Below are 21,651 nucleotides of genomic sequence, written 5' to 3'. Positions count from 1 at the left end.
ATCGCCGGGAACACGACTGTCTACCTCTACTACTATAGCTTTTTTTTTTAGTCCTGAAACCATTCGACCTTCCCAAAACAGCCAGAGATGAGGGGGAGGGGGGTCGAATAACCTTTACCCCTGAAGCACAGCAGGGTCGCCTCGAACATGCTCAGTGCTGCGGGGGCCCCAAACAGCAGCCGTTTATGATTTGCTTCGAGAAGCGTGTTTCCGGGCTGCAGAACATACTGGCCCGTGCTTGTATCAGATCTCGGCCGATGAGCCCCTCGTTCTTTTTCGCCCTGCTCGACTGATCGCCGAGATTCGCCCGCGCTTTCGGGCTCTCCGATCATGAGCGACGATTTAGACTGTCGAGCTTGGCCGGCCTTCGTCGCTCCAGAGCACACGTGAATCAGAGTTGTCAAAGGATTCAGTCAGCCACCGGAGAACAAGTATATTCTCCTCGACTATAGACTCTGGGGAACTGCTGGGAGAATTTCCCTCGATTATGCTGGTAAATTCGAGGTTCCAGCTTCGAAGGTTACCTGCAGAGTGGTGGATACGCAGGTGAAGAGCCATGGCTTTGGGTCTTTTCACTAAATATGCTTCACTTCTGGTGCAAATGATTGGCTCAGTAGATTGCGTGTCATGGATTTAGAGTAGAAAAATTAATATTAGATGGAATTCCTTTTCCCAGATCAGAGATGAAACTAGGGCTAGTACATCAAAGAATCGTATATACAGTGAATCGCCCGAACCCGATGCTCCCGAGTCTTATGGAAGAAAAGATGCCCCAGAACAGTTCAGGATGCAGACAAACACCCAGCGGTAACAGGTGCGTTTCAAAAAGAAAAGAAAAGAAAAGAAAAAAAGAAGATACACGAAATAACAATTTTGGCTATACAGAAGTATTAAAATTAAAACACGCTGACTTGTGTCAAATGCCGTTTTGCTGGCTTAGCGAGAGAAGTAAATTTGCGAATGGAACGAATGGATCTAAACCGCCCACCGAGTACCGTTTTTAAAGCTTTTGCGCCTGCTGAAATGATGTTGGAAGACAATTCTGGACCAGCCCCGCCTTCTATTATTGCTGAATATAGCCTGCGTAGTTGAAAGATGGGTTTGTGAACTTATTGCGCACGGTGTCAATCGAATGCACCCCCTGCTGCATCTGATCAGCCGTGATGCCTTGATCTGAAGGTGCATATGTCGCAGGGAGGTTGAGGTTCGAGGCTCCACTTGCGGGAGCATAGTTGAGGCTACCGAGTGGGGACGACGTAGCACCATAGGAAAAAGGACGGTAGTCCTGCGGAAGGGACTGCAGAGAAGAGAGAGGTCGGCCATTGGGGAGTTGGGTGTTAAGCCCGAGTGCACTGCTCTGGGCTGAAACAGGCATCCGAGGCGCATAATTTGGCGGTTGCGTGCCTATATTGCATCCGAGAGTTAGGGTTCGCTCCTTTTCCGGGCCGTTTTACACGGCGGGGGAAAGTAATCAAAGACAAACCTAGGTTGCTCATGTCGTACTGTATCTGGTTGCCTTGTGTGTCTGTAGGCGAAACCGAGTTGTCGAATGACTGGGACTGATCGTAGCCTGGCACCATTCCACTCGCGGGCCGAACCACCGCGTAATCTATTGGCGATCGTCCGTAAGGCAGACCTGGTCCACTTGATGGTCCAAGGCGACCGGGAATCGGATAGCCCGCATGGAAGGTGTTGGGTTGGGGGGAGGTATCGGATATGCTGCTGGACCGGGTGATGTTGTAATCGCTGCGTATCGGTCGCTGCTGGTCCAGGGATCCTGTTGCGCCCGGGCGACCAAACATCACACTCGAGGAAGAAAAACCCTCTCGTCCCTGGCCAGCAGAGGACATGTAGGGCCCGGAACTGAGCGGAGAGACGAGGTATTCGTCGTCACTGGGACGGAAGCCGTCATGGCGTATTCCTCTGAAGCCGGAGTAGGTTGTATTGGGGCTATTGAAGTCATGAGGCGAGGTGAGGGATGTTTGTCCAGGTTTTCCCTCAAAGGGCGTACGAAGTACTTTGCTAGTATCGAAATCGTCTGGTAGAGCTCGAGACTTGAGCATTCTTTCGCGGTCGTTCGTAGTGAGACGCTTGAGCTTTGCTCTCCTATCATGATCATACTGTTAAACCCGCGCCAAATTGCCAGATGAAATAGAAGAATTGATATTCACCTGTTCTGGAACCAGACTTGGACTTGTCGGGCGTCAAGCCGGGGATCTCCCTCGACAGGCGTTCGCGATGAGCGGCATCTGGGTGTGCTTGCCGAGTAAACTCGCTCATCAAGAATCGAGTTTGGTTATGGGTCAAGCTGTGGATGCTGTTAGCAATCGGTACAAAGTCTTGTACAGGACTCGGGAGTCTCCCGTCGTACCGGAATCGCTTCATCTTCTTTTTCTCCAACGACGATGTGTATTCATCGCTTCCGGCAGTATCTCCTCTGCCATCGGAGGGACTCATCGAAGAATCCCTGTCGCGTTCCTCCTTCAAATCCAAACCTAGGTCAAAATTGGAATGACTGCTCGTTTCTTGTCCAGGGCTAGGGCCAGCCCGGGGCCGTAGCAGAGAGCCATCCGTGCTATCGCCCGCCGGAACTTGCAGCTTCATTCTGGGTAAGAGGTCTTCTCTGCCCATCTCGGGTTGCTGATTGAGTTGGGAATGCAAGGCCATTTCTCCGTCTGCACGCCCGCTAGATACTGATCCGGTCATTATTGCAGGTCGTGAAGAGGTATATGAGGAGTCTTCAGCCTTGCTAGAAGGTTGTTTGACAGTATATAAACCGGTCGAGGATCCAGACTCGCGTTCGTTGTATAGTGGCAATAGTGGGGAAACAGTTTTCTGTGCGGGAGGGGGCCCAATTTTCAGTTCTATGTGCCCCAGAAAAATGGACTGGAACAGAAGTGAACGGAGAAGGCAGTGGTGAGGACAACGGAGGCATCCAAAGACAAGGACCCCCGATGGACATGGTAAGAGTATGGACAAGGATCGTCCCTTTTAGAGCCGAGTTGGGGCCAAGTCCCAGATTTTCGTTGATAGTGATGTGCTGAACAGACCCAAGTCTATTCAATGCACAAAACCACCAGAAGAAAAAAAATTGGGGGAGGGGGTGGTGGGAAACAATAAAACCGTTAGAGCGCCCTTCTGCAAGATGAGACGTAGGTGGGTCTGGATAAAAGGCCGGGGCGCCTGTGAAATAAGTCCAGGGTTCCTTACGCAATTAAACGGAATCACGGGTGAGGCCAAACCAAACAGAAGAGTCTCAGTATAAGATGAAGCGGAGGGTCTCTCGGGAAAGGAGGAGGGGGGAGGAAGTTAGGCGCCGAGAGCCGTGGCCACAGATATGTCAAAAAGAGCGGACCAACGGCCCGCGTAAGATCTGAGATCGCTGGGAAGGTATACCCCGTTCCACTTGGTGATCTTTACGATGCTCCGTTGGCAGTGTACGCATCCACTGGTCCTCCGGGGTCCGCTAACTGGGGCCTTGGAGGTGGCTGGCCTGGCGTCTGGACGATCTCAGAGGGTGGGATTATACAGTACGGAGAAATGCACAGTAAAACAGCGACTCCTGAGTTAAAAAGCCCCTTGCCAGCAAAAGCTTGTGCAAGACAAGTGAGTTCCCTTCCCAAAGATACGTATTGAGGAAACAGCGAGGGAAGAGGCTGGGGGGGTGGAAATAATGGCAGTTGGGTCACGATCTTAATCCGGACGCCCACATTAACCTCCCAGGGTCCACCAAGGGTCGAGGGCGAGCTGGGGTGGTGAATAATTGACCTAGTAGAGGACAATATACAACTGTTGTCAAGATTCTATGGAACAATCCTTGTTGAATGAATAGTTCCTGCAAGCCGAAGGATTGATATGTCTCTCGGTAGTTCACGCAAGACGACAATATTTGCGACGGCCAAGCGGGAGGAGAATATAAAGTTCGAAAAGCTATAGCTAGAGAAAAAGGCGCATTTCTAAAATGGAAAGGTCTGATGAGAGGGTCGAAATAAGGGAGCCGAGGAGATAAAAAAATTTAGAATTTAAAAATGCCGAAAGCGATTAAGAAGGGTCCCAGCCCAACGACCCTGTCGTCAACCTTGTTGTGCTAGGGTCAACTATAGTGGGCCGGAGAGAAGAACAGGTTAACCATTAGCAAAGCTAGCTCGGTGCTAAGTTCCATGGAGAGGAAGGATCCTCGACGGGGCATAGTCCGGGAGTTTGTAACCTCCGGGGGCCCCGTTTAGTGTCTTGTCAGAATAGAATTCTTAGAGAAATTCCTAGCAACGATCTCCAGAAGGATTTGAAGCTTCAGATCTTTTTTCTTTTATCAGGTGCTGAAAGCCTTGAAACGCACAGAGCAGGAATGAGGCGTTTCCAAAGGCCTGGACCGATTGCTGAAATTACGGGGTAGCCAGACCGCATCCTGAGACTTGCAATGTGGTAGATTCACAAATGACAGTTCCTATCTGGTTGGATGTACCAGAGTTCTGTCCCACGCCCTGCTCCCCGTAGATTAATGCCACGGGTTACCTGTGGCAAATGGCGGTTCTGCCCGAGTGAGAAGTGTAAAAAGAGAAAACAAGGGAAACCGAAAAAACCGAAAAAACCAAAAAAAAAGGAAAAAAAGAAATTCATCCCAAAACGATAAATAAATCAAAAAAAGGGCCATTAGCCACGGCCACGGGCAAAAGGCTGGAAAGGTCCAAAGAAAAGCTCCTGGGATCCTCTTGGGGTCCCTACACATGGGAGACACAGCAATGGATCTATTGACCCACCAGGTACAACTGTGTTCTGTATGCTCCCGTGCGGGTACTATGAACCCTTGTTGAGGTCCTTGGATACGATAGAAGCAATGTGTATTTTTATCCTAGTAGCGGGACTGCAGGGGTGGGATAAGTCAATCGTGTTCTCGAACTTGACAAAGAACAGAGGGCTGGGGGGTGTTCTGACGAGGTGGGGAAATATCCTAATTCGTTGTTAGGGGGGTGACCAAAAACCAGATATCGAAGCTGCATGGACCGCGGAGGATTAGGGTAGCGTCAGATACTTGGCCCATGGTGGAAGCCTGTCACTTTTTTGGCAACCAAAAGCCGGATGCTGGATAATCCATGGATCGATCAAGGGGAAGTCCGTGAGCCACTCGCAAGCCACTATCCGGTGAGCCACGCAGCACGCTTTCCGCCACCGTTCGTCTTGAATGGGTGCATGATGTAGGTGCATCAACATGTAGCGATGGTGGTCCAATGAGAACTACACTATCGCGAGTTGCCAGGAAGGGAAAAAAGCAAAAAGGAAAAAAGAAAGAAAAAAGGGAAGAAACAAAAAACCCCCCCCAACCAAACCGGGAGAGAGAAATCAGGAAAATAGACATCCAAGAGTAATCCCTCTGTTCGCAGTAGGTCCACGTAGACATGTGGAGGGACTGGAATATTCGAGTTGGGATTTTGTGTCTATTTCCCATTCTCAACCGAGATCATCCATGGTCAGCGATCATCTGGCAATCCGCTGAAGCCCCTCATTGGTGTTGCGATGGATACCTGAAACTCGCCATTAGGGGGGGGGGCGATCGGTTAGACGGTACCGGCCGCTCCAAGACGGGCACTGTCGGGCAAATTGCCCCCGGTTAAGAGCCTCCCAAGGATTCCGCTTTACTAAGGTCATTGATTTCTCCGTCTTCTTCTTCTTCTTCTTCTTCTTCTTCTTCTTTTTTTCCTGCGCCTTTGTCTTTAAATGCTTCTCCTTGTAATCACGTCGGATTAAAGTGATGGACACTGCGAGCTGGCTAGCTTACAAAGAAGAAGAAGGGAGGCGAGAGGTGTTTCCAACTGCCAGACTACAACGGAGTCCGGGCGTGGCTTAGGGCTAACCGTTACCTCCTCCCCCCACCGGGCGCTCTCCACCGAAGAGAGCTCCTTGAAATCTCCACATCCCAGCCCCGTGAAACATTCCGAGTCGCATTGGGAAATGAAAGGTTCAAAGGTCCTTTGCATGGTGGGGGGGGAGTGTGGTCTGCTGTAGACGAATGTGAAGAACAAGCACATGATTCTCCTGAGCCTAGGTTGCCCAGTTCATCTAGACTCTCCGATCTGAGGTGTACGGAGTACTTCCCACCTGGAGCATTGTGAGTCCGAGTCCTGAACTCGGATGCCTATCGTACGGGGGATCAGCTACCAAAACTAGTCCCGATGAATCACAGTGGAGTCGCCATTCATGCTCCAATGCTCTAGCCCTCGTCGCTGCTGTGCTACTGTATCGACTTCAAATTCCATCGGGCAACCGGCCATGGTGCATATCATTCCTTGTCTTGGCTCGTATGATGAGGTCATAACTGCAAAGCATACTCGTGCCGATGGGAAACACTAGCTTGGAAGATGGGGATTGGTCGGTGGCCTTCGGTGGCTTCGGATTTTGGCTTTTGCGAACGTTAAAGTAGCTACTCCGTCCATTGTACACATCTCCAGCGCGTCCGCTCAATAGTCGGTGGAGATTTGCACCGCCCGTTACTGTTCTTACGTAGAACCTCGCCCACTCAGGCCAAAATATGGAGACTTAAGTTCGGCGGGTCTCGGAGGGGAGAAAATTCGGGACCGTTAGACTGAGATCCCGAATCAGAATCCTCGATTCGCTCTCTTTCTACGGCGCTCTGAACGGCCGAAACCATTGTCGACCGGAGGCTGCCTGTGTATGCGATCAGATTCTCGTTTCCTTTTTCGGTATGACGCGGCTCTCTCCACAGGCCAGGATCAGGAACGGGATCGATTACATGTAAGCTGGGCATGTCACCCACGTGGAATCAGCAGGATTTGAACCCACGGCGAGGCCCTTGCGTGCCACTTGTCCCTTCCCCGTCTGTGATCTATCATGCATACGGGTCTAGGACCCTTACTTGAAGACCAAGTAAAAAGAAAAGAAGCAGTGTCTGCATGGATACGGTGAAGCGTCGAGTCAAAACGACGAGTCCGATTAGGGGGGGCCTGGAGCCTCTGAGCCCTGCAATAGGCATTCTCCCTCCCTTGGCCCGCAACCTTGGAAGGATACAATGCCTTGCTTCTGGAAAGGTGCGGGGAACCAGCTGGGCGGGCTCGCACCCTCACCGCGTGGGAATCCCTTGAGAGTAACTTTAATCTTTCGGCCCCTTCTAGCTTCATTAGCGCACGTTGACGATACGCACAGCGGTAGCCGTTCAATCACTGGCTCCGTGCGCTGTCCGCAGAGTGACTATGTTACTTCGATAGGAAAGAGGCTAGGCGGCTTACGCAAGCCAATCTGGACACGGGACCTTCCTATTGTAACGCCAATGGCCAACTGTTTTGGAGTTCTTATCCCCCTCCTTTTGGTGTAAGACCCCTTCGACTCTATGCTCACCGTGTGCCCAGTGCAACTTATGCATCCTACCCAAGGTATCTTCCACCGGTAATTTGGTCCGAACCTCGTTGCCCTGCAGATCAAGAGCAGTGGAGCTATGGTTCTGCAAAACGCTCGTTTCTATACGCCAGCCAGGTTATTCTTTCCCTCTCCTTTTTTTTTTCCCGCCCCTTTCCCCCCTTTCCCCCGCCCCGTAATACGTCCTTTGTACATACGCCTTGCGGGTCTTTCCAACCCTTCAACTTTGGGTGACACCCAGCTCCACGAAGATTCTCACGGGTCGATCAGAGGCAAACTGGGCTGTCGCGTGGAGCTACTACATTGCTTCTTCCCAGGGGGTATTGAGGTGAAACTTTGCTCGATGGAAGGCCCCATATATGCGCGAAACGCCGGGCTATCGTCCAACTTTAGAAGGCACCATGAGCTCGTGAACTCGCATTCCGTCTACAGACCCTCTCGGACACATGTTATTCTCCGAATCACCGGTGGATCTCCGATCCCAGATCGGGAAATGCAATGAGCTGACACCATCGACGCCAGCCAACGGGCATCGGTTGCTCCTTTCCAATTTCTGGTGTAGCGTCCCCTCGTAACTCCACTGTGGAGCTCGCAACTCCCTCGCCCTAACAAAGTGGACCATACGGCGTCCTGGGACTCTCGGTCCTTCATACGATCCATGCGTCTTGTTCTCGAAGAATCTTTCCATGAACTCCCGCAGGCACTCTAGTGGCTTCCAAAAAGGGACCCAAAATGCAGCTTAAATAAGGAACCAACTCTAACACTGCATGGCACTGGGGCCTACTCTGATGCTTAATGGTGACGTTTGGTTCTGAAGGACTAGGATAGGATTCAGCTTCGTCGTTTTCAAATCTGCGTGCTCATAAAGCGTATTATGGCTCGATCCTCTATCGCCGAAACTACCACCATCCTCATACTAGTCTACTCGCCAAGCGTCCGATGGTGAAACACGGCTGCGACGGCTCGGTGCCCCAGCCTCACTGCACTTAGTTTTGGGGGAATTTCAATTTCTCCGAAAAGCCAGACGTGATACGTGGAACCCCCGCTAGAAGGCTGCGGTGGTTCTTTAGTTGGTGGAATCTCATGCAGGAACCCTCCAGATGGCGCGCCGAGCTCAAGATACTTGTCGATCAGCTAGAAGAATTACAGAAAACCAAAGAAATCCCCCGCGATCGGGAGCTAATATTCCGACAGTAGATGGCGCTCACGCCGATCCCACTCTATGTAAGTAGTTTGCCGGTGGTGGCGAAACAGGGGAAATGGTATTGTTGAGATACTATCACCGAGCCTCGCTAAGCTTTAGACCCAGCATGCTACTTTACTTGCCTTCAATCAGGAAGGTCGGGAGTGAGTGCCAGTCAATGCGTCCATCAACCCCCAAATCAACTCCCTGAATCCTTTCTACCGGACTAGAATTACCCTTTGCCCCAGTGCATGCCATATTAACCTGGCGGATCCTATGGACTCTTTCTGCGTGTACCCTATGATCATTGGGGCCGGGGCAGTAAAACTGGGTTCCCTGGAGCAAGTGAGGCGAATGATGTGGACCTCCCTACACAGCCATCACCTTCGCGGTCATCTCCTGAAAACACAAGCGGCGCTGGAGTTCAAAATTCTTTGCGTTGTTCCCGATATCCGTGAAAGGCTTCACAGCCCTCCAGATCCGACTAGCTGATTGTGGATCTTGTGGGCTTCGCCGCCTAGCGATACCCGGTGCGGGTATTGCTCCGCACTCCCGAAGAGGGAGGTCAAAGCTCAAAGCAGACAAGTGCGAACAGAAAAAAAAAACCTTCTTGGGTACGCTAGACCAGGGTCTAAGGGTCTATTCAGGTGGCTGCCTCGGGGCTTGTGATTTCTTCTCCGGTATTGGCAGTTGAGTTCAAAGGACCCTGGTCTGTTGTCGTACTCTCCTCGTTAGCGGCAGTCGATTCCTTCTTGGCGGCATCGGGGAGAACTTCGTTATCAAGAGGTCCGTTGGGTGCTTCTTCGACCCCCTGCGGTATGTCCTTGGCGTCTTCGGTATCCTCCGCCTCTCCTGGACTTTCCACTGCCGCGGCTGGGGCTTCGAGCAAAACTTCGAGCTTGTTGCCATCTTCGATCTTGTCGAATGCGGCTAGTTTTGTTTTCGCAGACAAGCGAAGAATGCGCCAGGTTTGGCTGGTCTTGGATCTCACGGCTTCATCCTTCTCATCTTGGTTTGACGCCATGTCAATATCCATCTCACTGTCTAGTATTTTGCCCATGTATGTTTTGGCCGCTGGAATGGTGTAGCGATCTTGCTCTTTAAGCCGCTCGAAATTCGCCTGTGCCGCGCTCTCAGATAGGAAGCTCAGGTCGAGTGCTCCCATAGGCGTGGGGCGAAGACGTTTGTTGGCATATAGTTTACTGGCCTCCTTTCGTGCCTGCATAGAATCGGGAACAGAGACAGCTGGACGTTCAATCGGTGGACATCCTTCGGCCTTCCAGCGTACCCAGTTCTTGTCCCGAGATAGGACCGTATCGACCATTCGGTAATAGAACTTGCCGCTGACTCCTTCCTGTAGGTACCCTTCGATCCTTTTGCGCATGGCCGTCACCCATTTGGTATCTTCTTCATTTAGTGTAAAGCCGTAGAGCACCGACCTGTTAGTCAGGTCGGTAAGACGTGCTTTGGCTTTAGGATTCAAGGATAAAAGGAAGTCAAACAGAATCAATGCCTGGACAAGGACATGTCGGCGAAATGCTTCGTCGCTGACTTCCAAGTCGAAAAGATCCCGGCTGGTTAGGTATTTGGGGTTGAAGCTGGTGCCAATCTCTGCCTCGTCAGACACGTGCTTTCGTTTGTGAGAATTGCGCTCTTCCTCCGTCTGGCGTGAAACAGTTCTGTTGTCCGTATTGATGTTTTTAAATGCATTCAGCGTTGCTTCGATAGCTGCTTTGAAAGATGCGAATTGTTCCGAATCGAAGGTCTTCGTTGGGTTGGAGAAGTAGGCCTGTAGCCCCCAGAATAAGGGGTATAACTCTCCAAGATCGACCTTTTCGGCAGGCGCCGCTTTTTTGCTGTCATTGGAGACAACCACCTTGGGTGTTTGCGGCCGGGATCCCTGGTCCCCAGTCTTAGGGGACTCCTCCTCTCTTTTTCCTGTCGCGGGGGGTTCCTCATTACCTTCAGCCATAGTCGTATCTTCTTCATTCGATGGGGCTGGCTTCGGTATGTCATCAAAGGTAGTAACATTTTCTGTGTGAAATTCGCCACGCAAGTTGACTGAACTCTTGTCTCCGAGGGGGAAGCTTTGGAAGAGAAAGATGAACACCCGACCGCAGAACACTGTGTCCTCGGCTCGTGAAAGTCTGCGGAGGAGTTCATTGCATGACCGTAGGATGATCAAATTCTTTTGCTTGAAGTGCTTCTACGAAATGGTTAGCCATGACCATCCAAGCATACCTGAATCGACGGGGACTTACTCGAATATTACGCTCACGGCGTGATTCAAGGTAATCGAAGACCTTGCGGCATCCATCTATTGTTTGGCTGTCCAGCAGCTCTTCGATGAGCCAGAATATCAAGCCAGGCTCGCATTGTTCTGGAGGGGGTAATCAGCACGAGTAAAGACGGTTGTCGGAATCGCTTGAGGCAACCCACCATTGTCGGAGACGATGGACACTATGTCGAGTAGGTTCCACATGTCAATAAAACTCGGATCATTTATGGAAGTGCTTGCCTTCAAGAAGCATCCAGTGATTAGCGCATATTCTATCAATCATGGTTGAGTCCGGGGCGGAGTTGAGCTCCTTACCAAAATATGGTAGAACTTCTCTCTGAAAGCAATCTCTGCCGCTGCGAACTGAGTTTGCTGGCTCAACTGCGACACTGTTCCTTCATGTTCCTTTGAAACCTGCCAAATGGCCTCGCCTAGGTGTGCTTCGGTCAACGGGGGTTCGATTTGTTTGTCGGGCTTGGCCTGCGCGGCGCGGTCCAACAGGCTTTCGATTAGCGTCTTATAGACACTAACCACCTCCAGCTCCTCCTGGGCCATTTCGCCGGTGTTCGAGTGACTTGGAGGAAATTCCGAGGATCCAATCGCAAAAAAGAAAGAAGAAACGCGAGTTGAAGAAACGCGGAAGGTTGCAAAGTTGCGGCTCGGCGGAGAGGAAGCGCCAAGACCTTTTTGCCGGAAAAAAAGCTCCCGTAGCTTCACTACTCGGCGTTTCCGACGTGCGCGTGGATTCGCTTCTCGTCCTTCACCACTCCCACCCTATCAACAATAGGGACAATCGAATGCGGTGATGGCGCAGAGTCTGGAAACTAGGCCCACTGTCGTGGACTTTCGTGAAGACAGCCCGTGGGTGCAACTTGCTAAGGCCCACTGGTTAGATGTGAAGGTTCGCAAGGTAAAATCAGACGCGATCAAAAAGCAATTATGGGATCCGCTTGAAGCCGAAGGTTTTAGCAGTCGGTCACTGCTGGTGTTAGAGAACTTGAATGTCCTGGAGAAGTAAGAACCGCACCAGATAGCGTGAAGGGAGAGCGAGAGCCCGAGCTAATATGCGACAGGTATCTGTGGCCCACGTACACTGAAGATGCATCGAATCACCACGTACTCTTGATTGCGATAATCGTGAGTATTAAGTATCGCGACCATCTGCCAATATGGGGTAAGTGAGTGCGACAGTGGACCCGTAAATCTTAGTGAATACTAATAGGTGAATCTAGAGGTGTTTTCGGACCGCAGCGACGACTTCTCCAACCTGTTCCATCGGATTCTATCTATGAGCATCGATCATTCCCTTCCAACTAGCTCGCGCCTCGCGATCCTTTCCTTCGTCATCGGCGCCTTCCAATCCTTGGAAAATCCATTGATTCGGAAGGAGTGTGCCCCGCTTGTTTCAATCTCTATCTGGCACAATCTGGCCAGCGAAGGTGCCCGGGATCGCGTAATTGCCAAATCACAATCTCTGAAGAAAGCGTGGAGGGCATCAGCGAAGCGATACGATGCGGGAGACGAAGCTGCTAAGGCCAAAATTCGCTTCGAGCGCGCTTGGCTGTATAGCATGCTCCTGGACTTTACGCAGAAATTGAATGGGCCGCAAAATCAACCAGCGGAAAACGTGTTATATTGTGAGCGGTTTCTGGAGCTGTTAGTCGACCTCTTGAGTCAGTTACCTACCCGCCGATACGTCAATACTCTTCTGAAAGACCTCAACCTTCTCCCCGTCATCCGACTTTCGCAGTTGTATCTCACCCCAGGAAATGATCTTTTCCGGGACTTTTACAACCTTTTGAAGCACTTTATCAACTTCGCTATTGACGATTATTCGGGAGATGCTCTTGCACCGCAGTCAATCTATGATCTGCACTGTCAAGAGCTAGCGCGACTGCAGAGAACCGCCATGAAATCTTTCAAAGACAAGCTCATGATCCTTGCCCTCTCCAACCTAGGGTCAATAGAGCAGCGATCGGAACTTGAAGGACAACTGTCTTCTCTGAACGAATCGGAGCTGCAGAGCCTCTGCTCTGAGTTGGGATTCCGAACCACTTATCCCAAGTCAGCGAACATCACTCCCGATCGCTCTTTGTATTTGGAGGTTCTTGTCTCGTTCTACGAGCGCAAACTGGCCTTTCAAGAAGTAGTCTCACAGCTCAAGATCGTACCCACAGAGGAAAGTCTCTATGATCCGGCACTGCTGCGGAATGAGACTTACGATGGCTCAAGACCTCTTGCAATCCCCAAGTTGAACCTCCAGTATTTGACACTGGGTGACTTCCTCTGGCGATCATTCCTCTTGTACCGATCGGAGGCATTTTTTCAGATCCGAAAGGATATGGAGGCTATCCTCAAACGCATGCAACCACGCGGGAATCGGGATGGGAGTTTGACCTTCGAAGGATTCTCTCGCATGGCAATCCCTATCTCAAAGCCTGCGATCATCGAGGTTGCACCAGCGAAAGTTGGCTCACCAAACCCTGCCTTTGTTCGTGCAGAGATTGCAATCGAGGTCGGCAGGCTAGCAGATCACATTCGGAAAGAATGGGAGTCACTTCGCCCCGATGATGTTGTTTATTTGATGGCTATCCAGTCAACTGCGGCTCCTCCATCGGGCATTCGCGATGAAACGGCAGAGGGCCCACGTTTAACCCACCTTCGGACAGCCGAAATCGTTCAAGTGTTGGATGACCAAGGCCGTCCGCTGCGAAACCCAGGTGGTGGCCAAACAAACGGTTACAAAGCTCGGCCCCGCCTCCGTCGACTACTTGTCAACCTGGATGCTGCAGCTTTCAAAGAAGACAAGGACAGACAACAGCAGGGTAAACCAGATATCTATCCTCTGATCAATGTTATTGCCAGAAGAAAGGGCCGCGAAAACAACTTCAAATCAATCCTCGCGACGATACAGAAGCTCATTGTTTCAGACATGACTCTCCCGTCTTGGCTCCAAGATATCTTCCTGGGATATGGAGACCCATCAGGTGCCCACTATTCACAACTGCCCAATCGCCTCAAGTCTATTGATTTCCGCGATACGCTTTTAGATTGGGCTCATCTTGTGGAAAGCTTCCCAGGGAAAATAGTCGAACCGGCTGGCTCCGAGACATCTAGCTTTGGCCCTCCATATATCCTGGAATCTGTCCAGGCTGAATCCTCTGAGCCCCAAGAAGTTCCACAAAAGAAGCGGCGACGTGAGCAGGCTGGGCAAACAGAGCAAGGCCCTAGTACCATCCGGGTATCAACTTACAAGCCTCCAAACCCAGGTCCCTACCTGTGGATGCCCCCAAACTCAATCAAGTACGCTTTACATCCGCCCAAGTCGAGGCGATTGCTTCTGGTACTCAGCCTGGACTCACTGTCATTGTGGGACCCCCAGGGACCGGCAAGACTGACGTCGCGACTCAAATCATCAATAACATCTATCATAATTTCCCCCGCGAGCGCACGCTTCTTATCGCTCATAGCAACCAAGCACTCAACCAGTTATTCCAAAAGATCATCGCTCTCGATATCGATGAACGTCATCTTTTGCGATTGGGCCACGGCGAGGAAGAGTTGAATACTGATTCCGATTACAGCAAGTATGGTCGGGTTGAGTCTTTCCTTGACAATCGCAACAACTACTTATCAGAAGTGATGCGGTTGGCTGCTTCGATCGGTGCTCAGGGAGCGCACGGGAACTCTTGTGAAACAGCTGGCTATTTCAACACCGTCTACGTCCAACCTGCCTGGGCCAAATTTTGGGACCGTGTCAACTCTGAGGAGATTTCTTCGGAGGACGCTGCCGCCTCATTTCCTTTCCATGCATACTTTTCCAATGCTCCACAGCCCTTGTTCGATCCAAGCGCTTCAAAAGAAACAGTGCTGGATATTGCAGCAGGCTGTCAAAGACATCTGGAGCGGATTTTCTCCGAGCTCGAGGATATCCGACCCTTTGAGATCCTTCGGCAGCCCAAGGATAAAGCCAATTACTTGTTGTTGAAGGAAGCCCGCGTGATAGCCATGACATCGACCCATGCAGCCATGCGTCGTCAGGAAATTGCTGATCTTGGCTTCCATTATGACAATGTGATCATGGAAGAAGCGGCCCAAATTACTGAGGTCGAGAGCTTTATTCCAACGGCTCTTCAGAACCCCAAGAATGGCGAGCTGCCTCTCAAGCGAGTTGTTCTCTGCGGAGATCATTATCAAAATTCCCCTGTCATCCAAAACATGGCTTTCCGCCAATACGCCCATTTCGAGCAGAGCCTTTTCTTGCGCCTTGCCCGTCTCGGCGTGCCTGTGATCACCCTGGACAAGCAGGGTCGATCTCGGCCCAGTATTGCAGAGCTCTTCCGGTGGCGTTACAAGGAGCTGGGTGACTTGCCCGTCGTTGAGACCGCGCCACAGTTCCAGCTCGCTAATGCCGGGTTCCAATTCGAATATCAGTTCATCAACGTGCCCGACTACCAGGGCAACGGTGAACGCGAGCCTACTCCTCACTTCATTCAGAACTTGGGTGAAGCCGAGTACGCTGTGGCTTTGTACCAGTACATGCGTCTGCTCGGCTACCCGGCCGAGAAGATTTCGATCCTGGCCACGTATGCTGGGCAGACTGCTTTGATCCGGGACGTGCTTAACCACCGCTGTGGCAAGAACCCTTTGTTCGGACTGCCCAAGATCGTGACGACTGTGGATAGATATCAAGGAGAACAGAATGACTGTGAGTACTTTCTGTCAAATAGCTATTGCCGCCATCGCTTTTACTAATATGTCTTAAGACGTCCTTCTTTCTTTGACTCGCACTCGCACTGTCGGCTACCTCCGTGACGTGCGTCGCCTTACAGTTGCTCTCTCCCGAGCCCGATTGGGTCTGTACATCCTTGGTCGTCGGGAAGTGTTTGAATCATGTTACGAGCTCAAGCCGGCCTTTGACCAGCTCTTCCAGCGCCCCGACAAGCTCATGCTTTTCCCTGGTGAGATGTTCCCAAGCACTCGGGCGCTAAACGCTCCTGCCGAGGGTACTGCTATGGAGAGCGTTGAGCATCTTGGTCAATACGTGTTTGAGATGACTCAGGCTAAGGTGAAGGCTATGGGTGATGGGGAAATGGTTCTTGATAATGAGGCCCCCGATGGTGAGGACGGCCTTTTGGAGGACGATGCCTTGGAAGGAGACGAAGAGGACGATGTGGAGATCGTATGAAAATCTTGAAATTAATTTTGCGGGAAGCTGCATTTCCAACGCTGATTCTTGGTCCTTCGTATTTGTAAATACTGAGTCTCCTGCTGTCATTCACCTCGTTTCCTTTCAAGTCCCTCCTCTGAGAATCCGAACAGAATCCGTGCATAACTCATGCCCTACAGTGGGCCAATCCCCTAACACCGCTCTTCATCATCAAGGAATGCTTCATTGCTGACGTCCGCCCACAATCCCACCTCCTTGCCCCCATATAGCTTCCGCCTCTAGAACCAGTCATCCTTGCAGCCGCATACTCCAGCTACGTTTGAAAAGCTGGCTTCCCATGGATCCTAGTTGATTGGCGTTGATTCTTGAGTACATCCTGAGCGATATTGATACCCAAGTTACTGTTCTTTCTACTATACTACGGCACATGTATCAGGTTTTCTGTATTCAAGTATCACGATTCATTGCCATTACAAAGTCGAGCAGTCTTCATACAATCTGACCAATAGTCATGATAGAAGCCGCCCTTAGGTCGTATGGCGCTATAGTTTGCCGTATTGGCGAAGCAAAAACTAGGAAGGAATTTCCGAGTGTAGTTGGCCATTTATGGCTCCTTGAGATTGTTGATCTCCTCCACAATGTTGTTCGGGTCCCTCCAGGCCAGTGTCACGTATCTAGATCGTCAGCAGATTCCTTCGGGGAAACTACGTTTGACGGGTGACTCACTTGGTGTGGCTGCCTCTGGCGACAACGTCTCCCTTGGGGTTAGTGAATAAAATATTGGTGAAAGCAAGCGTTTTTCCAACTGGGTTACGTTAGCTTGCGCTATGGAAGCAAGTACGGCTGGTCTCATACACTTGTCACAGGTGACCTCCTAAAAGCATATTAGCAACCATCAAGGCATCAAATGCACTTTCTTCAGAACATACAGCCAAGATTTTGTCGCCCACTCTGCCGCCAGCGTTCAAATAGGTGACTGCCCGGGTTAGAGGTGTTAGTCCATGAAGGGTAGGGGTCCCGTACCATTTAAATCGGTAGACACTCCGGTAGCGAATAATCCCCTCGAAGCCACAGCTAGGGATCCACCCAGATCAACTGGTGAACGGTAGATGCCAAGGTTAGCTACCAGTCATTGACATGGTCTCTCAGAAAACATACCCATGCTTGCAATGGTGCCTCCATGAATAATACTCAAGCGGTTCTAGTGCGATGTCAATCACCCGGGTCGCAATTTTGGGGACACATTTCGGATGTAGTATAATGCCAGACATCAACCTTATTGGGTCTGTGACGCTTTTATATATTAGATGTCATCACTTACAGTGTGTTCTTTTTGGATGTCAAGCTCAAAGTTCACGGTTCCGGGTCGAGCAGCAGTCACTCGAAGCTGTATTTGAATGAGCGAGGCCCCTTAAAAACTCAGCGCTTGAGAGATGCATACATTGTTTAGGAGCCTTCAGATGATCTCATCATCAGATTTGCTTTTTGATTCAAAGTGAACATCTTGGCTTACCGAGGCTCTAGACCTGAGGTGGCTCGGAAGGACTCCCAGACCTGAGTTAAGAGCAGTAAGTAATAACCCAGTAGTGTGTGTGAGGCACTGCCATAACGCACCGACCGGACAAATCGAAGAGTAGTCATTTTGGTAGGAATTGGAGAAACCAAAGAACTGTTTATAGCTGACGAAGTGCTCTGCCGGCAGTTGAGTCGTTATCGCGGGAACTGCACAAAGTGGCCGCAGCGCCCGCCGGAACTCGAGCATGACTTCACCACGAACTTCTTATCCATCCAACAAAGCGAGGCACTGGCACCAGGTCCCTCCGGTCTTCAAGATGGCAGCATCTATGTCTAGGCCTCTGGAGTACCTGGAGAGCCTGCCGGGCACTACCTTCAAGAAGCTCTACCAGCAGCCTTCAACTGCGCTAGCGATCTTTCGGCGCATGTTACCTGATCTAGGTACCTGGAGCTTTGCTTTCGTTCCATAAACACAGTCAGACTGACTATTGTTACAGCAAAATGCTTTGTAATGGCTATGCTCTACTTGAAGGATCCTTTGCCGACATCTGATCTGGAGAAATGGGTCAGATCTGACAGTAAGAGGTGAGCTTCGACAGTTCTGAGTCGATCTACCGCGATAAGCTAACAACTCCCGCTAAGGCAACGCGACAACGCCTTGTCAATACTCGGACGGCTCCATATCCTCTCAACCACCCTGACCGACAATAATGTGCGAGCATGCATGGTCAACGACCCGTTCGCATCTTCCCTCCGACAGGCGCTCATGGGGTCTGATGATGCACAGTCCTTCGGTGTTCTCTCTCAAACCTCAAATGAAAGTACAATCACGGTTGCTGATTTAGACGAATACGCCCGACGGCAATGGGAAGGAGTCCTGGGCTACATGGTGGGAACGAGTGGTTTGGGCCAACGCGATATCAACCTGAGCAAAGGTGTCAAACAGCTTCTTCAAGCAGGGCATCTCGTGGAAATCAGAAATCATCATGTCGATATCACCAAGGATGGGTTCGGCTTCGTATTGCAAGACGTCAATACCCAGGTCTGGCACATCTTGATTCTCTACGTGGAGAGCGCCCAGGCCATCGGCATGGACAGCGTCGAGGTGCTCTCTTTTCTCTTCCTCCTCAGCAGTTTAGAGCTGGGTCAATCATACGACAAGAAGGGCATGACATCTGTGCAGCTTCGCACTCTGACTGATCTGGCCGACTTTGGCATTGTGTATCAAGAATCTCCCGACGCGACGCGGTTCTACCCCACCCGCCTGGCGACCACCCTAACATCCGACTCCAATGCGCTAAGCACCCCTGCTAGCGGTTCATTGAATGGACCAGGCCAACCCGGCATTCCAGGCACTGGCTTCATTATTATTGAGACTAACTACCGACTCTACGCTTACACGTCATCGCCCCTCCAAATCTCCCTCATCTCTCTCTTCACCAACCTCAAATACCGGTTCCCGAACCTGGTGACCGGCAAGATCACTAGAATGTCTGTCCGCAGAGCCATCGATAAGGGCATCACGGCGGACCAAATTATCTCCTATCTCCTTACCCATGCGCATCCCCAGCTGCGGAAACACAACGCCGGCCAAGCCACCAGTAGCTCTTCTACCATGCCTATTTCAGTGCTCCCGCCAACTGTCACGGATCAAATCCGATTATGGCAATTGGAGCGCGATCGTCTCAAGGCCACCCCTGGATTTCTCTTCAAGGACTTCAGTAGTCTTGCTGATTATCAGACTCCTTGTGAGTATGCTCGAGATATTGGGGTGCTAGTCTGGAAGTCGGACCGGAAGCGCATGTTCTTTGTGTCTCGCCATGAGGAAGTGGTCGCTTTTTTGAAAAGCAGAAGCTAGATTGAAGGCCATCTTCCCCCCCCCAAAGGGCATTAAAAGTGATATTTTAAGAAGGCCTTCTGGTCATTCATGTTCTATATAAATAAGTACAGAGTGATTCACTACGGCTGGCGTTGGCTGAAGATCGGGCAGGTAACGACATTACGATTGGGCTGCGTTCTCCGGAAATATGATCATTGAAATTTGAATAATGGAATTTCTATCACCTAATCACGTTCCTGATATTGACCCCTTATCCAGCATCCAATGATCTGGCGGGGAGGCTAAGCCTAAGGACGAGTACTTCGTGGAGGGGCTGAGTTTGCTCAGCCATCCGGGCTGGACGACTCGAGAGAAATGCTGCCATTTCCCTCCTTCTCTTTTTGAATACCTCATAAAAGTGTCACCGTCCACCCGGTCGGGCAGAATGACGCTCACATCCGAGACTCGCATTTCCTTCTTGACCTTCGGGGGCGGGAGGTCCTTTGCAGGCGGATCTTGAAACGCGATTCTGTCATTTACCGTGGGATCATTATCATAGACTCCGGCTTCTTCCATTTTCATGAGCTGCTCTGCGATATCTGCCAGCAACGGCCCATTCCAAACACCTTCTCTGTGTGGAACAGACCGTAATATTGCAATGGCCTGGCGCCGGATCCCAGGATCACGGCACTTGAGAGTCGTGTAATATATTGGTGGTATGAAGCCGGATTCGACGGTGAACCCATTCCCGGCGCATTTATCACTCGGCTCATCCATGATCTTCCTCATATCTCGTATCCGAAAGTCGAGAGAAGCGAAGAATTTCCACATGTCCAAAAACGCAGTCAGAATGATAAGGAATCGGTGCGTGTATTGGTCAAAAATCATCTCGTCGTCGGACAAACAGGTTGAGCCCTTGATCATAGCCATCTCGTAGTAGACCACCAGCAGTAGATGTCCGAACTGATCGCGCCGCCCGTCTTTTCCCGTCATGAAGCGAGGAATCGAATTATCGAATGCTTTCCGCCAGAGCGCGAGATCGCCCATGATGACCTCCTGAGTCTCCACCATTTCTCTCATATCGTCTTTTGATTCGTTTTCCCTAGAAGCGTACGAGTGCCTCTTCAGACAGTGTATCCGGTTGAGGAGATCATCGAGAGTCTGGCGCGCCTCGGAAGCCGAGGGGAAGTTATATGGGAGCGCATTGGTCTTCGGGTTCCGAATCACAGCACACATGCTGGCAGGGACATGGCCGAACATGGCCGATTGGATGGACAGCCGCGCGTACGAATCAATCAAAGCATTGTGCGCGAAGTCTTCCGCCGCGTCGAAAACATTGGGAGTCATCGGAGACTTTTTCTCCGGTATGTTAGATAGGAGCGCGATCCCATGGCGCAAATGGGCACTGCCCCTCTTATACAGCCCCCGTAGATATTCCAGCGTCACGAAAATCATGCAAGTGATCAACGCAACCCGCACATCGTTCTTCTCATTGCGCCCCATTCGGAGCTTCAGATGCTGAATCGCCTTGTTGTATTGCTGCAGCGTAAACTGCTCGGCATCAAACGGGTACGTAGTCGGGATCGTCCACGGCTCATAGTTCGGATCGAAGCGGTGCGCCGCCGATAAGGCCACGACCGCGTGGCGCACGGCCGGTTCTTGCGCACTGGCCTGGAAGACCAGTGTCTCCCAGAAGTCGGATTTGAAGAGCCCGGCGAATTTCTTCGTCGTCATTTCCTTGAACCAGTCGAACGACATCTGCTCGTCGTGGTTGAGGCTGCCCGCCGGGACGGGAGTGCAGTACGTTGATAACGCGCGATGGCTCTGTGGTTGGCCATACGGAGTACCTCCTCCCCCCAAATGCCGTAGCCGTCGCACACACGTCCTGTTGATACACAGCGCCGGCAGGCTGGACGGCCTTCGTCGCATTTCACCCGGCGCACCCTGACGCAGTTGGGTTAAATGTACGGTATATATACATATTTCGAGCGATATGCTGCGACTTACTTGCATGTTTTGCATCCTGTCTTGACCTTCCTGCGACTTTTCGCCGGGGATCCTGTGTCCATTGAGTTATATATGAGGAGGAAATTAAAGACAATTTAGAGCGTAGAGGGATATGGACCTTTGAATACAAGTAGCACCTCTTAAGGTTGACAGTACGCGAGGCTATTCGAGGCGACTGGCTCGCTCGGAAACCCTCGATGATGATTGGCCAGCGGTCGCAGCTGCGGGGGAGGACCTTGGACTTTGTAACTGCGTATGCTGCTGCACATTGTGGGTCTGCGCTTCTTAACTCCGACAGAGCTGTGGTGGGGGGA

The 21,651-nt window shown here is 51.1% G+C and overlaps 7 protein-coding genes across 7 annotated transcripts; 2 read left to right on the top strand and 5 right to left on the bottom strand.

Annotated features, from left to right (window-relative positions):
- Positions 1 to 47: 47 nt before the first annotated feature.
- On the bottom strand, positions 48 to 332 carry N7468_006433 (uncharacterized protein; the record flags this gene model as incomplete). The annotated part of the gene is made up of 1 exon (XM_058475729.1): positions 48 to 332. The coding sequence occupies one exon, from the start codon at positions 330 to 332 to the stop codon at positions 48 to 50; it is 285 nt and encodes a 94-aa protein (XP_058328619.1).
- A 731-nt stretch (positions 333 to 1,063) lies between these two features.
- On the bottom strand, positions 1,064 to 2,631 carry N7468_006432 (uncharacterized protein; the record flags this gene model as incomplete). The annotated part of the gene is made up of 4 exons (XM_058475728.1): positions 1,064 to 1,404; positions 1,484 to 2,101; positions 2,172 to 2,308; positions 2,372 to 2,631. The coding sequence occupies 4 exons, from the start codon at positions 2,629 to 2,631 to the stop codon at positions 1,064 to 1,066; spliced, it is 1,356 nt and encodes a 451-aa protein (XP_058328618.1).
- A 6,560-nt stretch (positions 2,632 to 9,191) lies between these two features.
- N7468_006431 (THO complex subunit THO1/HPR1) lies at positions 9,192 to 11,381 on the bottom strand (the record flags this gene model as incomplete). Its single annotated transcript, XM_058475727.1, has 4 exons — positions 9,192 to 10,754; positions 10,810 to 10,928; positions 10,988 to 11,066; positions 11,142 to 11,381. 4 exons carry the CDS (start codon positions 11,379 to 11,381, stop codon positions 9,192 to 9,194), a joined length of 2,001 nt encoding a protein of 666 aa, XP_058328617.1.
- Positions 11,382 to 11,613: 232 nt separating this feature from the next.
- N7468_006430 (RNA helicase aquarius) lies at positions 11,614 to 16,014 on the top strand (the record flags this gene model as incomplete). The annotated part of the gene is made up of 5 exons (XM_058475726.1): positions 11,614 to 11,840; positions 11,900 to 12,000; positions 12,059 to 14,095; positions 14,152 to 15,534; positions 15,593 to 16,014. Coding segments are annotated over 5 exons (4,170 nt in total), but the record flags the coding sequence as incomplete, so codon positions are not given.
- A 586-nt stretch (positions 16,015 to 16,600) lies between these two features.
- Positions 16,601 to 17,637, bottom strand: N7468_006429 (PaaI family thioesterase; the record flags this gene model as incomplete). The annotated part of the gene is made up of 10 exons (XM_058475725.1): positions 16,601 to 16,670; positions 16,723 to 16,801; positions 16,852 to 16,870; positions 16,926 to 16,972; positions 17,020 to 17,091; positions 17,155 to 17,197; positions 17,318 to 17,383; positions 17,438 to 17,450; positions 17,510 to 17,550; positions 17,611 to 17,637. 10 exons carry the CDS (start codon positions 17,635 to 17,637, stop codon positions 16,601 to 16,603), a joined length of 477 nt encoding a protein of 158 aa, XP_058328615.1.
- Positions 17,638 to 17,828: 191 nt separating this feature from the next.
- On the top strand, positions 17,829 to 19,369 carry N7468_006428 (TFIIH/NER complex subunit TFB2; the record flags this gene model as incomplete). Its single annotated transcript, XM_058475724.1, has 3 exons — positions 17,829 to 17,952; positions 18,009 to 18,096; positions 18,154 to 19,369. The coding sequence occupies 3 exons, from the start codon at positions 17,829 to 17,831 to the stop codon at positions 19,367 to 19,369; spliced, it is 1,428 nt and encodes a 475-aa protein (XP_058328614.1).
- A 210-nt stretch (positions 19,370 to 19,579) lies between these two features.
- On the bottom strand, positions 19,580 to 21,259 carry N7468_006427 (uncharacterized protein; the record flags this gene model as incomplete). The annotated part of the gene is made up of 1 exon (XM_058475723.1): positions 19,580 to 21,259. One exon carries the CDS (start codon positions 21,257 to 21,259, stop codon positions 19,580 to 19,582), a length of 1,680 nt encoding a protein of 559 aa, XP_058328613.1.
- Positions 21,260 to 21,651: the final 392 nt, after the last annotated feature.

Source organism: Penicillium chermesinum, assembly GCF_028974085.1.
Source record: "Penicillium chermesinum strain IBT 19713 chromosome Unknown utg000005l:1.0-4115287.0:1.0-4118363.0, whole genome shotgun sequence".
Lineage (NCBI taxonomy): Eukaryota > Fungi > Ascomycota > Eurotiomycetes > Eurotiales > Aspergillaceae > Penicillium > Penicillium chermesinum.
This window is presented reverse-complemented; position numbering and strand designations above follow the sequence as displayed.